The sequence below is a fragment of the Pygocentrus nattereri genome, chromosome 15 (genome assembly GCF_015220715.1).
Source record: "Pygocentrus nattereri isolate fPygNat1 chromosome 15, fPygNat1.pri, whole genome shotgun sequence".
Lineage (NCBI taxonomy): Eukaryota > Metazoa > Chordata > Actinopteri > Characiformes > Serrasalmidae > Pygocentrus > Pygocentrus nattereri.
In genome coordinates this window covers 2847673-2862672 of record NC_051225.1, presented here as the reverse complement: position 1 = coordinate 2862672, position 15000 = coordinate 2847673, and the positions used below count along the sequence as shown (strand labels likewise).

At 43.0% G+C, this 15000-nt stretch overlaps 1 protein-coding gene across 6 annotated transcripts in view; it reads left to right on the top strand.

Annotated features, from left to right (window-relative positions):
- The window catches only part of LOC108430250 (arf-GAP with coiled-coil, ANK repeat and PH domain-containing protein 2), an 88092-nt gene that overhangs the window by 24534 nt on the left and 48558 nt on the right, over positions 1-15000 (top strand). For all 6 annotated transcript variants that reach the window (XM_017702622.2, XM_017702618.2, XM_017702621.2 and 3 more), the window contains exons 3-8: positions 4287-4406; positions 8836-8889; positions 9585-9643; positions 10422-10605; positions 14439-14483; positions 14598-14693. In XM_017702622.2, coding sequence (XP_017558111.1) covers positions 4287-4406; positions 8836-8889; positions 9585-9643; positions 10422-10605; positions 14439-14483; positions 14598-14693 — 558 coding nt within the window. The remainder of the gene's footprint in view (positions 1-4286; positions 4407-8835; positions 8890-9584; positions 9644-10421; positions 10606-14438; positions 14484-14597; positions 14694-15000) is intronic.

Genomic DNA, 15000 nt, shown 5'->3' with positions numbered 1-15000 from the left:
AAAGGGAGAGAAAGAGAAAGAGGGAGAGAGAAAGAGAAAAAGAGAGAAAGAGAGAGGGAGAAGGAGAGAGAGAGAAAGGGAGAAAGAGAGAGAGAGAGAAAGAGAGAGGAAGAGAGAGGGAGAGAAGCAGGATTTTGTTAATTAGCTAGAAAACCTCAGCCTGGTGTTATAGAAGAAGAGGTAAGGGGGGTTTATTACGGGACAGGCCGCACTTTAGGCTGCAGTTCACCAGCTTCACTGAGAAATCCTGCTTCATGAAAAACTCCAGGGCATTGTTTGGAGTATTTTGAGTCCCACCCTGAGTGACTCACGCCACACTGGTGTCACTTCCCTCTCGTGCTACGGGAGGATATTCTCTCAGGCCTTCAGGAGTTCAGCAGAGCAACGTCTCTCAGAAAGCCCAACACCTCTCCCACACAGACTGCTGCAGACAGAGCACCAGCCCTGCAGAGCCACATAAAACCCTCTCACAACAACAGCCACTCAGGAATTTAAGAGTAGTAGGTTTACACACTTTCCCCCTTTAACCCCAGTTGTAGTCAGTGGTAGTCATTCATTAACCTTAACCATAGTCAGTGATTGTAGTCAGTCACTGTAGGCGGTGACTGTACCCAGTGACTGTAGGCAGTGACTGCAGTCAGTTGTTGTCGGCAGTGATTGTGGGCAGTGACTGTAGTCGGTCACCGTGGGTAGTGCCTTTAGTCGGTCACCGTGGGCAGTGACTGTAGTCGGTCACCGTGGGCAGTGACTGTAGTCGGTCATCGTGGGCAGAGACTGTAGGTGGTGACTGGGCAGAGACTGTAGTCTGTCACTGTGGGCAGAGACTGTAGGCGGTGACTGCAGTCAGTTGTTGTCGGCAGTGATTGTGGGCAGTGACTGTAGTCGGTCACCGTGGGTAGTGCCTTTAGTCGGTCACCGTGGGCAGTGACTGTAGTCGGTCACCGTGGGCAGTGACTGTAGTCGGTCATCGTGGGCAGAGACTGTAGGTGGTGACTGGGCAGAGACTGTAGTCTGTCACTGTGGGCAGAGACTGTAGGCGGTGACTGCAGTCAGTTGTTGTCGGCAGTGATTGTGGACAGTGACTGTAGTCAGTAACTGCGGGCAGTGACTGTAGTCGGTCACCATGGGCAGTGACTGTAGTCGGTAACTGCGGGCAGTGACTGTAGTCGGTAACCGCGGGCAGTGACTGTAGTCGGTAACCGCGGGCAGTGACTGTAGTCGGTAACTGCGGGCAGTGACTGTAGTCGGTAACCGTGGGCAGTGACTGTAGTCGGTCACCGTGGGCAGTGACTGTAGTCGGTCACTGTGGGCAGAGACTGTAGGTGGTGACTGGGCAGAGACTGTAGGCAGTGACTGTAGCCAGTGACTGTGGGCAGAGACTGTAGGCGGTGACTGTGGGCAGAGACTGTAGGCGGTGACTGTAGCCAGTGACTGTAGTCAGAGACTGGGCAGTGATTGTGGGCAGTGACTGTAGTCAGAAACTGTGGGCAGTCACTGTAGGTCAGTCATTGTAGGCAGTTGTTTGGTGTCTGAAGCCTTCAGTCGTTTGAAAGTGTATCTTTACTCTACATTACATCTGCATTCCTTCATCCCCGACTTTACTCTAATTTGATTAGTGTACACCAAAGAAGGTTTATGATGGAGCCTTAACTTCAACCATGGACTCCATCTTGGAAGGCTGGTTTGAACCGAACCTTTCTCTTAAATAAAAAAGTGTTTTGAATTTCTGCTCAGTCGTTAAAGGAATAGTTTGGTTTTTAAAAGACGTGATTTACCCATATTTCCCTTCCTCTTACTCCAAATGTAGTTGATCAGACGAGACGTTTTGGTGCCTGAAGTTTTAACTCGTACCATATGGCTAAAAGTTTTTGTCATGCAAAATTTTATCATTGGTCACATAAGACTTCTGATTTTTATTTTTACCAAAATTGAAGAAGAATGCCTGTAAATTTGTAGTTAAAGGCCCAGTCCCATTTCACCCCCTGCCCCTACCACTGAGCCCTTTGCCCTGTGTTTTGCGTGTTCTTGTCTAGGTGTAGGGTGTCCTGATTCCTGTTGAGACAGAGGGGTGAAGTGTTGGGGCTACTTGACCCTCCAAACGGAGGTTTTTCAGAGACTCCAAACACAGAGATATGAGAGAAACAGAAAAACCGTCAAGACGGAGCACAAGAGACCAAAGAAACCCACAAACATGAGAATTCTCTCTGTTAAAAAATCACAATAAACATTGTTTTATCTTAGTTTAATGTAGTTTCAGTGAATTATGGTGGTTTTATTCATAACCAGCATAAAGAATCACTAATAGTACGCTAACATCTTGGTAGTTAGCTGGCTAATTTTCCCATTCCGCCTTAAATAGTCCAGCAGTTCTGAGGCCTGAAGCGCCAGAATGTAACTGCTGCTCCATTTAAGGTGGAACTGGAAAATTCTAACAAGAATCTGGAGAATCTCTGACTTCAGCTTCACATCACTGAAGAATTAGGGGGGGTGATAATAAATAACTGCCCCCCTCTTTGAAGGCGTCTGATCCCTAAATGTAACTAAAGCCCAGCAGTGAGGAGCTGAACTTTCCCCTCCTCTGCTGTCCCTGCAGACGGGCCGGGTCGCCTACAGAGCGGCGCTGGTAGCTGTTAATGAAGTGATGCTCTGTTATTAGAGGGTCTCATTTCAGAGGGAAGATCTCAACCACTGCCCTGTAGCTCAGGAACAAGTCAAAAACGTTTTGCACACACATGTGCGACGCTGCTTTGGTCTGCTAGTGATAGTTGGGTGAATTTTTTTAAATGTACATAGGTTCCCCCTTAAGCCAAATGTAGACGAGACAAGATTTGGTGTCTGAAATGTGGTTCTTCACTTCTGGGCTGGAGCGTCAAGCATGAGTTGCCATCTCTTACTGCCCAACGCTGCTGCCCACAAACCTTTTTAAAACGTTTTTAAAAAGCTGCAGAGCCTGTGGCTCGAGTGGCCTCTTGCCTTGAAGTGTTTTCTTCTATTTTAACAAACCACTTGGGCTGGATTTCCCCAAAAGCATCTCAGCGCGAAGGCGGTTCTCAAATGGTAGAGCGAGCATCACACTAAACACTCTCTCTACTCTCTCGAAGACCCTGGACCCAGACTGGTTTTCACACATTCACAGAAATCCCATTAAAACACAGCAAGTAGTTCAAAGCATGTTGGAGTTTATGTACCACACCCTTTAAAGATATGGTTCTTCAAGGGTTCTTCTGTAAAGCAAATGGTCCTATATAGAACCATTTGCACGATTAAAGGATTCTTTGCATTGTGGAAGGGTTCTTGAGATTGGTGGAGTAAGAATATAAAACCTTTTTTGAAAAGGGTATACAGAACCCAAAAAGGGTTCTTCTTCTACTGTAACAAGCTTGTCTCATGACAGTAGGAGAACCCTTCTCTAAAAGGTTCTATGTAAAACCATGTACAGCTCATTTGCCATCCAGCCGAAGAACATTTTCATGATGCAAAAGGTTTTTGAGGGTTCATGGTTCTGTACAGAACCATTTTCTTTACTGAAGAACCACTTGCATGATTAAAGGGTTCTTTGCATTGTGAAAGGGTTCTTCAGATTGGTGGACAAAGAATATAAACCTTTTTGAAAAGGGTTCTGTATAGCACCAGAAAGGGTTCTTCTACCGCAACAAGGTTGTATCTTAGAAGAACAATAGAAGAACCCTTTTCAAAAAGGTTCTATATAGAACCATTTACAGCTCATTCGCCACCCATTCAAAGAACCTTTTCATGATGCAAAGAACCATTTAACCATGCAAAAGGTTTTGAGGGTTCATGGTTCTCTATGGAACCATTTTCTTTACTAAAGAACCACTTGCATGATTAAAGGGTTCTTTGCATCCTGAAAAGTTTTTTTTTCACATTGATAATGTGTTGTAGATGGTTCAATAGAGAACCTTTGTGAAAATGGTTCTATGTAGTGAAACCCTTTTCGGTGCTCTATTGGGCCGTTTTCCAGAAGGTGTCGTGCAGAACCACCTGTAGCACATTCTCTGTCACTTCTCTGTGTTTTCTTTGAGTGTTTATGGTTCTACGCTAAAGGGAACCGTACACAATAAATAATAATAAATATTAATGAGACAGAAGTCGCGTCATCATCTCCGTCAGCTTGTTCTTTGTTTAGTTTTGATCAATGTAATCAGTTCTTTCAGCACAGAAGGTGCTGAGCATTGTTTTTGTGTAAAGCTGAAATTGAAGATGTTTTCTGCAGATGTTCTTTATAGATAGTTCAGTTTTACTCACCCTCCTCTTGTGTGGTGCAGCTGGTGAAGCTGTGCATCGGAATGATCGACGCTGGAAAGGCCTACAACACAGCAAACCGGCAGTTTGCGAACGGCATCCAGGAGTTGGCGCAGCAGTCGGCCAAAGATGAGGTGGTTGAGGTGAGTGACCTTGCGGGAGTGATAACGATGAAGGATGAAGAATGCTGCTCATCACAGAGAGAGAGAGTGTGACAGTGAGGCAGAGAGAGGGACGGAGAGAGAGTGAGTGAGAGGGAGACAGTGTGAGAGAGAGAGTGTGAGAGAGAGAGAGAGAGGGACAGCGTGCGTGAGAGAGAGAGTGTGACAGTGAAACAGAGTGAGAGAGAGTGTGACGGTGAGACAGAGAGGGAGTGAGTGAGTGTGACACAGTGAGAGAGTGAGTGAGAGACAGAGTAGGTGAGAGAGTGTGTGTGACGGAGAAAGAGAGTGAGAGATTGAAAGGGAGAGTGATAGTGAGAGAGTGAGTGAGAGCGTGATAGTAAGAGAGTGAGTGAGAATGAATGAGAGAGGGACAGCGTGTGTGAGAGAGAGAGAGATAGAATGTGACAATGAGACAGAGAGGGAGTGAGTGAGAGAGAGTGAGTGTGATGGAGTGAGAGAGAGAGAGAGTGTGACGGTGAGACAGAGTGAGAGAGGGACAGAGAGTGAGAGAGAGTGTGACGGTGAGACAGAGAGGGAATGAATGAGTGTGACAGTGAGTGAGTGAGAGAGTGAGAGAGTGATTGTGATGGAGAAAGAGAGTGAGAGATTGAAAGGGAGAGTGATAGTGAAAGAGTGAGCGAGAGCGTGATCGTGAGAGAGTGAGACAGTGAGAGAAAGAATACAGCAAACGGGCAGTTTGTGAACGGCATCCGGGAGTTAGTCCAGCAGTCGGCCAAAGACGAGGCCATTGAGGTGAGTGACCTTGCAGGAGTGATAGTGATGAAGAGTGAGGAAGGAACGCTGCTCATCGCTGACGCAGCAGCGTTTCTGGGGAGTGCGTTCTCCAGCCGAGCTGCTCGGTATGATGCTTTTAAATGTCCGCCGCCGCAGTACTGATAAAGCAGTGATGCAACAGCGTGATGATTATTACTGATTAATATTGTGATTATACCACTTTCATTATGAATATTTCACTGACACAGTAACACAAAAACCTGTCAGACAGATTTGACACTTTACATTGCAGCAACATTGAGTGCTTTTCCATGCATTATAATCTGATCAGCGTATGATTTCTACAGTTATTATTATACAGTGATTATTTAAATGGTCATGTGAACGGCACACTCCGATTTCTGAGATCGGAGTAAAGTCTGGAAATCTAGATGGGATCTCCAACACAATGTTCATGCGCTTAGTACACAAAAAAAGCATGTAATATTTCTAAGTTTATTAAAGGCTGTTAAAATACATGTTAATATTTCATATTAATAATAATATTTCTGGCTCTGATGTCCTGTTATCATTTTTATAACCAGACTGGCTTCATGAACTCATTTCAGGTGAAAGTCCTCCAGCGTCTCTCTTGGTAAACCAGTCTTTTAATAGAACGTCATTAATTAGTGACGCTGACGTCTATTAAAATGATCAGAAGCACAAAACACTGAAGGTAAACAGTTTCCATCAGGGAGAACCGAGTGGCTCTGAAATCACTTTTTACACACAAGCAAAGTTCCAGGTTCAGATTTATTTACAACTTAGTTCCAAGTTTAAGTTGAATAAAAACTGGCTTTAAACTCAGGATCACAGATGAGCTCCTTTACTATGTTGATCTGTAGGCGTCTGTTCATAAACATAAACCAGCCCAAACTCATTTACTATAAAATGAAATGGTGTTTGTAGAAATTCAGAAAAAAGCCGCGTCAGTCTCGACTGCATATGTGGACATATTTCTATATTGAGCTCTATTTACACAAAGTTAGGTTAGTTCATCATTTATGTTGAACAGACTCTCCCAAAGTTTTACGCTGCTGCGCTGACGTCGAACCGCGTGCTGCACTGGGTCGGTATGACCAACAGGTCAAAACCAGCTCTAAACAAAGTGACCGCTGGGCCCTGATTGGTGCTCTGGCTTTGCGCTTCTTTCGTTTTGACATGTGACGTTTTTATACACACAGAAACCAAAAGGAACGACAGATTTCTCAAAATGTAGGAGGAAAAAGTCGGATATTAGACTCTGAACTGTAGTGGAGTGAAAGGAGAAAGTCCCCAGAACGGAGAAACTTCAGTACAGATACACCAAAAATACTAAAGTACAGAAACTAATTACATTTACTCAGTTACTCAGTTACTGTCCATCAGTGTAAACAAATTAGCCATCTAACCAGTCACAGTGTTTTACTGTGTGTTTTGATGAATCGGGGCAGTCACCTGCTCCATCAGCGTAAATAATTTTGTTAAAAAATAATGTAGGTCAGACTTGAACTTCCTCGAGGATTCACTAATGTGTTTTTGGTGAGTTATTGGAATAATAGCAGTCTGTAGCAGTATAATCTCCACATTGCTCTGTATCGTGCAGCTCTGTGTTCCAGCCTCCTGCTGTGAGTAGATGTTTGGTGTTTGTGTTAGAGATTCTCACACAGCTGCCTCCAGCATTCCCGTCTGCGTGTTTCCTTGACTGCTTCTCCCCTGAGATGTTGCGTTCAGAAAGAATGCCTTTGCTGTAAAAGCTTCATTGTGAATGTGATCCATTGTAACTGAGCTGCGTAAACCAGCAGAGCCTTTCCCCGTACATCAGCAACAAGAATCCAAGGCCTTTATGATTCAGAACTGTTTTCCGCTGCTGGCTGCTAGTCTGTTAGGTCACTCCTGGCTGTGATGCGCTGCCGGTCAAAAGTTTGGGGACACCCAACCTTCTTTTTACATTCTCATAGTAATGTTTTAGTTTTGCTATTATAGTGTGGTATAGATCAAATTAAATGGTAGCTTAGAGCAATATAAGCTAAAACTGATATATATGTGTGTTGTGTATCCACTCCCCCATCCAAATCACTGAATTCAGGTGTTCCAGTCACTTCCATGGCCACAGGTGTATAAAGCCGAGCCCCTCGGCCTGCAGACTGCTTCTACAGGCATTAGTGAAAGAATGGGTCGCTCTCAGGAGCTCAGTGAATTCCAGCGTGGTGCCGTGATCGGACGACACCTGTGCAGCAAGTCCAGTCGTGAAATTTCCTCACTTCTAAATATTCCACAGTCCACTGTCGGTGGGATTATAACAAAGTGGAAGCGATTGGGAACGACAGCAACTCAGCCACGAAATGGTCGGCCACGTAAAATGACAGAGCGGTCAGCGGATGCTGAGGGTCATAGTGCGCAGAGGTCACCGACTTTCTGCAGAGTCAATCACTACAGACCTCCAAACTTCATGTGGCCTTCAGATCAGCTCAAGAACATCGTAGAGAGCTTCATGGAATGGGTTTCCATGGCTGAGCAGCTGCATCCAAGCCTTACATCACCAAGCGCAATGCAAAGCGTGGAATGCAGTGGTGTAAAGCGCCGCCACTGGACTCTAGAGCAGTGGAGACATGTTCTCTGGAGTGACCAACCACGCTTCTCCATCTGGAAATCTGATGGACGAGTCTGCGTTTGGCGGTTGCCAGGAGACGGTACTTGACTAACTGCATTATGCTGAGTGTAAAGTTTGGTGGAAGAACTTGACTGGCCTGCACAAAGTCCTGACCTCAACCCCATAGAACACCTTTGGGCTGAATTAGAGCGGAGACTGTGAGCCAGGCCTTCTCGTCCAACATCAGTGTCTGACCTCACAAATGCGCTTCTGGAAGAACGGTCAGAAATTCCCATAAACACTCCTAATCCTTGTGGAAAGCCTTCCCAGAAGAGCTGAAGCTGTTATAGCTGCAAAGGGTGGGCCGACATCCTATTAAACCCTATGGATTGAAAATGGGATGTCACTCAAGTTCATATGCGTGTGAAGACAAGTTACCATATATAAATATATAAATTTACTTTTAATGTAAGTCGATAGAACCAGACTTTCCAAGTCAATTTGGGCTATCTCTGGTGGTCCTTTCATCATGAAATGTAAACACCATGTCAAGAGAAACATGTACTTTCAAATTATGTCAAACTGAAAAACGTCAAAAATGGAGGTACGAGGTTTTGTTTCCGACCACAGCGATATCTTTACCTAGGCAAATAAATAGAAATTGCACAAAATCTCCATAAAATGCCGTATTTTCCGTTTTGCTCCCTTTAGACACACATTTTAACATTTTCGCTTAGAAGCTCAACAAAACGTATCACTGGTCTGGGGGTGTTCAAACTTCTGCATGCAGCTGTTCTGACCCTTTGGGTGGATTCAGTTTTGGGCAAGCTTAGCAGCTAAATAAGAAACACAGCACCGCTCGATTGACCGAAATGTAGATTTATGTGAAGTTTGCTTTGAGTGGTGACATCACAACAAAGGGATACAGTTTCCTAAGAAATTAGAGAAAAATCTCAAGGTAGGGCTTTTAGCTGGATCTCACTGGATGGTGGACAGACAGTGTGTGTTGTGTTGTAGTTCTGTTTGTGTGAATCCTAACACTGTGTGTTTGTCCCTCTACAGTCCAGTCTGACCAAGTTTGCAGAGAGTCTACAGGAAATGATCAACTACCATGCAGTAAGAGAAACACACTTAGGGTGTGTGTGAGATTAAAAGGGAGAGTGTGTGTGAGAGAGTGTGAGAGGGTATTACTACTCCATTACATGTGTGTAATATGTGTACGGCATATTATAACATATAGACATATATAATAATACATATAGGACATTGTTACGTATATTTGCATGTATATAATACATATGAGACGTTAGTATTACATATAGATAATTACATAAACAATAATACACGTGGAGTACATCAGCACACATAAGTACGTACTTGCATGTATGTAATACATATGGGCCTTGGGATTGACGCCCACGTCCAGCCGTGTGTGTGCAGAGAGCAGAGTTTGCTCTGGAAAGCAGTGAGTCAGAGTTGAGAGCTGCAGTAAAATCAGCTGACCTGCGGTTAAAGTCCTCATTGAGTGGAACAGAACACATGATCTTAAAGCGCTGAGTGTGGTTTGTCTCACTCTCACACACACACACACACACACACACACACACACACACACACTCTCTCTTATTGGGTTAAAACACCAAACAAACACACATTACTCACATAGTTCTTTGACCAACTTGGGCATCACTTTTTCCCAGATTAACTCTGGACGTGACCCTCTTGCACTGATTCAGTCATTGTAAATGTTGTTTACTTCTCGTGTGGGACAGAAGTGCCAGCTGCTCTGACCTAATTCTTTCCATTTGCAGATTTTATTTGAACAAGCACAGCGCTCAATAAAGTCACAGCTTCAGACGTTTGTGAAAGAGTAAGTAACCCCAAACGTGAGAGTTATTGCACCTGCATGCCGCTATTTATTTATTTATTTATTTATTTATGCAAATAAATATCGCAGTAATGAAAAACTAAAGGAGTATTTTGGGGAAAAGTCGCATTTAAAGCTTCCCTCTTACCCCAAATGGGGACCCTGAGCCAAGATGAGGTGTCTGAAGTTCGCTTTTATGGTTTCACCCTGGAGCTACTAGGCTGGTGTAAACCACCACATACTTGCTTCGGCAGTCTCTGATGGACTTTCTGACACTAACGCACTGTCATCTATAAACACGGACAGAAATGCAGACAGTATCCAAGTTTTGGACTTTCGGTACTATATAATTCCTTGTGTGTCATTTCATAGTTTTGATGCTTTTCATTATTTTGAATTGAATTGAATGATTCTTTGCAGCCAAATTGGCCGATTTTTCGATATTTATTACTTTTAGTGGGTTAAACAAAGAGTTTTATGCAGTTTCTGTCTGTTTTGGAGTCCCACGAACGAATTAAACTACTTAAAAGTGCTTAATCTTTCAAAGCCATAACGTTCTTTAAGTCACAGACTTTGACGGCTGGTGCAGTTCTGCCAGCTCAGCTCCGTCTGGGGTAAGGCTGGAAAAATGTAGCTCTGTTTTACAAAAATGTCACTTTAATTCTGCAATAGAAGTTTTGCCATGCAAAGTTGTGCGTATAGGGCTGCACGACCTTTTGTTGCTTTGGTTTAGTAACGCAGGCTTTGTTTAGCAGCTGTGGCATTTCTCTGTGACCCACAGGGACCTGCGGAAGTTTAAGGAGGCGAAGAAGCAGTTTGATAAAGTGAGTGAGGAGAAGGAAGCTGCGCTGATCAGGAATGCTCAGGCACCACGTAACAAGCAGCACGAAGTGGAGGAGGCCTCCTATATCCTCACCGCAACACGCAAGTGCTTCCGTCATATCGTCCTGGACTACGTTCTCCAGGTGAGCACTCCTGAGCTTATTTAGCAGGACAGGTATGTTTGAGACGGGCTGAACGTTACAGTGATGTACACCAATTCACATCCAGACGTTTGTGGACCGTCCAGCTTTTCTTCTGAAACGAAGGGTATTAATAGTGAGTTTGTCCCTCTTTGCTGCAGTAACAGCCTCTTCTGGGAAGGCTTTACACTAGGTGTTGAAAATTGCTGTGAGGATCTGATGGAGCATTAGTGAGGTCAGGTACTGATGTTGGATGGTCAGTTCTTGATCACTCCAACTCATCCCAAAGGTGTTGGATGGAGCTCCATCACTCCAGAGAACGCAGCTCCACTGCTCCACTGCTCCACAGCCCAGTGCTGGGGGGCTTTATAGCCCTCTAGACCAGCATGGTGACCTTAGGCTCATTTCTTAGTTTTGATACTCTTAGTTTTGATATTTTGCAGCAGAAGTAGTCGATCAGCCAAGATGAGGTGTCTGAAGTTTGCTTTTACGGTTTCACACTGGAGCTACAAGGCTGGAGTATCTAATCAATGGAAGCTGATACCCCACCAGTTAGCATGGTGCTAACTGCATGCATAAACTATCATATACTATCATATACGGTCTCTAATGGACTTTCTGAGAGTGTAACACTGTTATCTATAGACATGGACAGAAATACAGACAAAATCCAAGTTTTATGCAGTTTCTCTGTGTTCTGGACTTTCGGTACTGTGTGTCATTTCATGGTTTTGATGCTCTTCATTAATTTGAATTCAGCAAAATTGTCATTTTTCGATCCTTATTGGTCTCGGTGGGCTAAACGAACACACAAACCATACTAGCACATTTCTGTTGGCCAAAGTCACAAATATAGATAGCATTATATAATTATATAATGCTTTATAATGGGCTAAACTGCCATTTTAAATTCATAAAGGAAAAAATGGGTGAATATTAAAGTAACATGAATCCACTAAAGTTCTCAGTTGTTTTGTGTATGAAAAAGAATGCAGAAGGAGGCATTTTCTCTAATTGTTTATATATGTGTATATATATATATATATATATATATATATATATATATATTGCTGTTGTCGGACAAAAACCTTGTATGTCCATTTTTCAGTTTTTGACATAATTTGAAAATACTTGTTAACCTTTACACTGTATGTGAATTTCACAAAGAATGCCATAAAAACTGACCTAAAATGACTTGAAAAGTACTCCAAAAGGTTCCATTGACTTACATTTAAAGTCTCCTGTAAAGTAACTATTTTGGAGAGACAAAGTTTTTTTTTTTTTTTAGACAACAGCTATATATCAAAATACAGTAGATCGAGTAATTACATCTTTATTTAACACACGCACACACACACACACACACACACACACACACACACACACACACACACACACATACACACACATATAGGTGCTGGTCATAAAATTAGAATATGAAAAAGTTGATTTATTTCAGTAATTCAATTCAAAAAGTGAAACTCGTATATTATACTCATTCATTACACACAGACTGATTTATTTCAAGTGTTTATTTCTTTTAATATGATGATTATAACTGACAACGAATGAAAACCCCAAATTCAGTATCTCAGAAAATTAGAATATTAGTTAAGACCAATACAAAAAAAGGAGTTTTAGAAATGCTGGCCAGCTGAAAAGTATAAGCATGTACAGCATTTAATACTTAGTCGGGGCTCCTTTTGCCTGAATGACTGCAATAGGTCATACTTTTCAGCTGGCCAGCATTTCTAAAACTCCTTTTTTTGTATTGGTCTTAACTAATATTCTAATTTTCTGAGATACTGAATTTGGGGTTTTCATTCGTTGTCAGTTATAATCATCATATTAAAAGAAATAAACACTTGAAATAAATCAGTCTGTGTGTAATGAATGAGTATAATATACAAGCTTCACTTTTTGAATTATGACCAGCACCTGTATGTGTGTATACATGTGTATAAATATGTGTATAGTAATAAAGATGTAATCACTTGCTTTGCTGCAATGTGTATAGTGTTCATTATTCATGGACCTTTGAGAGTTTTCCATCCTGCGGTGTCCACCAGTGTGCGTCTCTGTATTGTGCAATGCATCACGACTGGTTGAGTCAGAAGAGGAAGAGGCATTAACAGCTATATATTACACAATGATCATCTCGGACACACACACTTCTCTTTAAGTGATGGCATATGTTGTATATATGTGAGAAAATTACAGTTAACCAGCTGTTTGTCTGGGCAAGAAGCATTTATTTGCTCACTACAGTATTTATTAGATATAACAATGAACTGTATTACAAATAACATTAGTACAGTCAGTAGTGATTGCCCAGATTAACTGCATTAAATAAGGTGCTTAAGACTTCATTTGTTTTGATTAATTGAACGAAGTCAATTATTTTCATTCAGCGTGAGTCAATTCTTTTATTTATGGGTAAATTCATCACAACGTTATAACACGGTACAAAAGGGCAGCTGGCTTTTTCAAATGAAAGTGAAAAAGTGTAATTAAAAGGTTTGTTCTGACAGCAGTGGCGTAATATGCAGTGGTCAGTTTATATAATCGGCTGTAACTCATGGCTATTTTATATAATTGCCTTGTGTTGACCTGACGCTCAAATGGCGTGGAACAGCCTGCAGAGTTAATTAGCCAGGCTCTGTCAGGAGAGCTGCTCATCTCCACTCATCTGCTGCTGTAAGAGCACAGCTTCAGTACTGCAGTTAGACTGACATACTCCCCCTGGTGGCAGCACACGAGAACAACGTATACCTCGAAGAGAAATCTTCACTTTCTGTTGTGGCTTAGAAAAAAGGGTATTGCGCTGATATGGTCAGTGCGCTGATATGGTCAGTGCAGACTGGTTTATGGGTTTTGTGTGAAACTACTGAAGGCCTTCAGATTTACTTAAAGGGCCCGTATCCAACGTTTTCAACAGCCACAGCAGTGCTGCTGGAGTTGTTAAACACCTCCATGCGCTGCTGGACTGAGAACAGTCCACCAACCAAAAATATCCAGCCATCAGTGTCCTGTGACCACTGATGAAGGACTAGACGATGACCAACACAAACTGTGCAGCAGCAGATGAGCTGTCGTCTCTGACTTTACATCTACAAGGTGGACAGATGCGGTAGGAGTGTCTAATAGAGTGGACAGTGAGTGGACACAGCGTTTAAAAACTCCAGCAGCACTGCTGTGTCTGATCCACTCAGACCAGCACAACACACACTAACACACCACCACCACGTCAGTGTTACTGCAGTGCTGAGAATGATCCACCACCCAAATAGTACCTACTCTGTGAGGGTCCATGGGGGTCCTGACCACTGAAGAACAGGGTAACAGAGTATCAGAGAAACAGATGGACTACAGTCTGTAACTGTAGAACTACAGAGTGCAGCTATACAGTAAGTGGAGCTGATGGTCATCATGTTGTGCCTGACCGGTGTATCAATGCAAAGGCAAAGCAGCAAAAACAGCCTGTTGGATTCTAAAAGATAAAGAGAGGTTGGAAAATGATCCTGTAAAAAAATTCAGACAAGCTACACAAATGCTGTACCTGGACCTCTTAAGCGAATGTCCTGTCAGCATCAGTGATTTAAGGTGGATTTACCCCTCTGCCCTTGTGATCTGCCACTTTCATTTTCTAGCTTGAATAAATGTCGTCATGTCTGACCACAGTTTATTTCAAACTTGAGTTTTCCCCTCCGCTCACATGACGGACGTAACCGCTTTCAGTTCTGAAGCTCCAGTGATGCGTGATCATCTTCTGCTTAACAAAGTTCCACTGTAGCTGCTGTCTTCCCACTTTTAATCCCCTTTCTCCTCCCCTGCAGATCAATGTTCTACAGTCCAAGAGACGGTCAGAAATCCTGAAATCGGCAAGTGTATCTCTCCCACTCCTCTTACTGTTCTGTGTTGAGATCATTCATGAAGACCCGTCGTCATATAAACCTGTTTGTGTTCATTCATGCCACTTGTGTATCCTCCTCTAGATGTTGTCCTTCATGTACGCCCACCTGACATTCTTCCACCAAGGCTATGATCTGTTCAGTGAGCTCCAGCCGCTGATGAAGCTGCTCGGGGGGCAGGTTAGTCAAACCCTCTTCGTTTCCCGGTACAGTAGGAAAGACACCGTAATTTAAGCGGAAAGATGTAACGCAAGTAATATTAAAGTGATTAAGTGAGATTTAGTCTTTATTACTAGGGAATTACATTGGATTTGGTGAACGACTACAGTGGCCTGCATGGTTGAGACTGAGGGTCAGGGGTTTCTTTACTCATCCCCATCCAGGGGGCTAATAATTCTGAAGGGCATTGTAAAGTGTTTCATAAAATTTGTTGTACTTGCATATTTATTTACCTCAGTGGTGCAGCGTTAATCAGTTATTAGTCTGT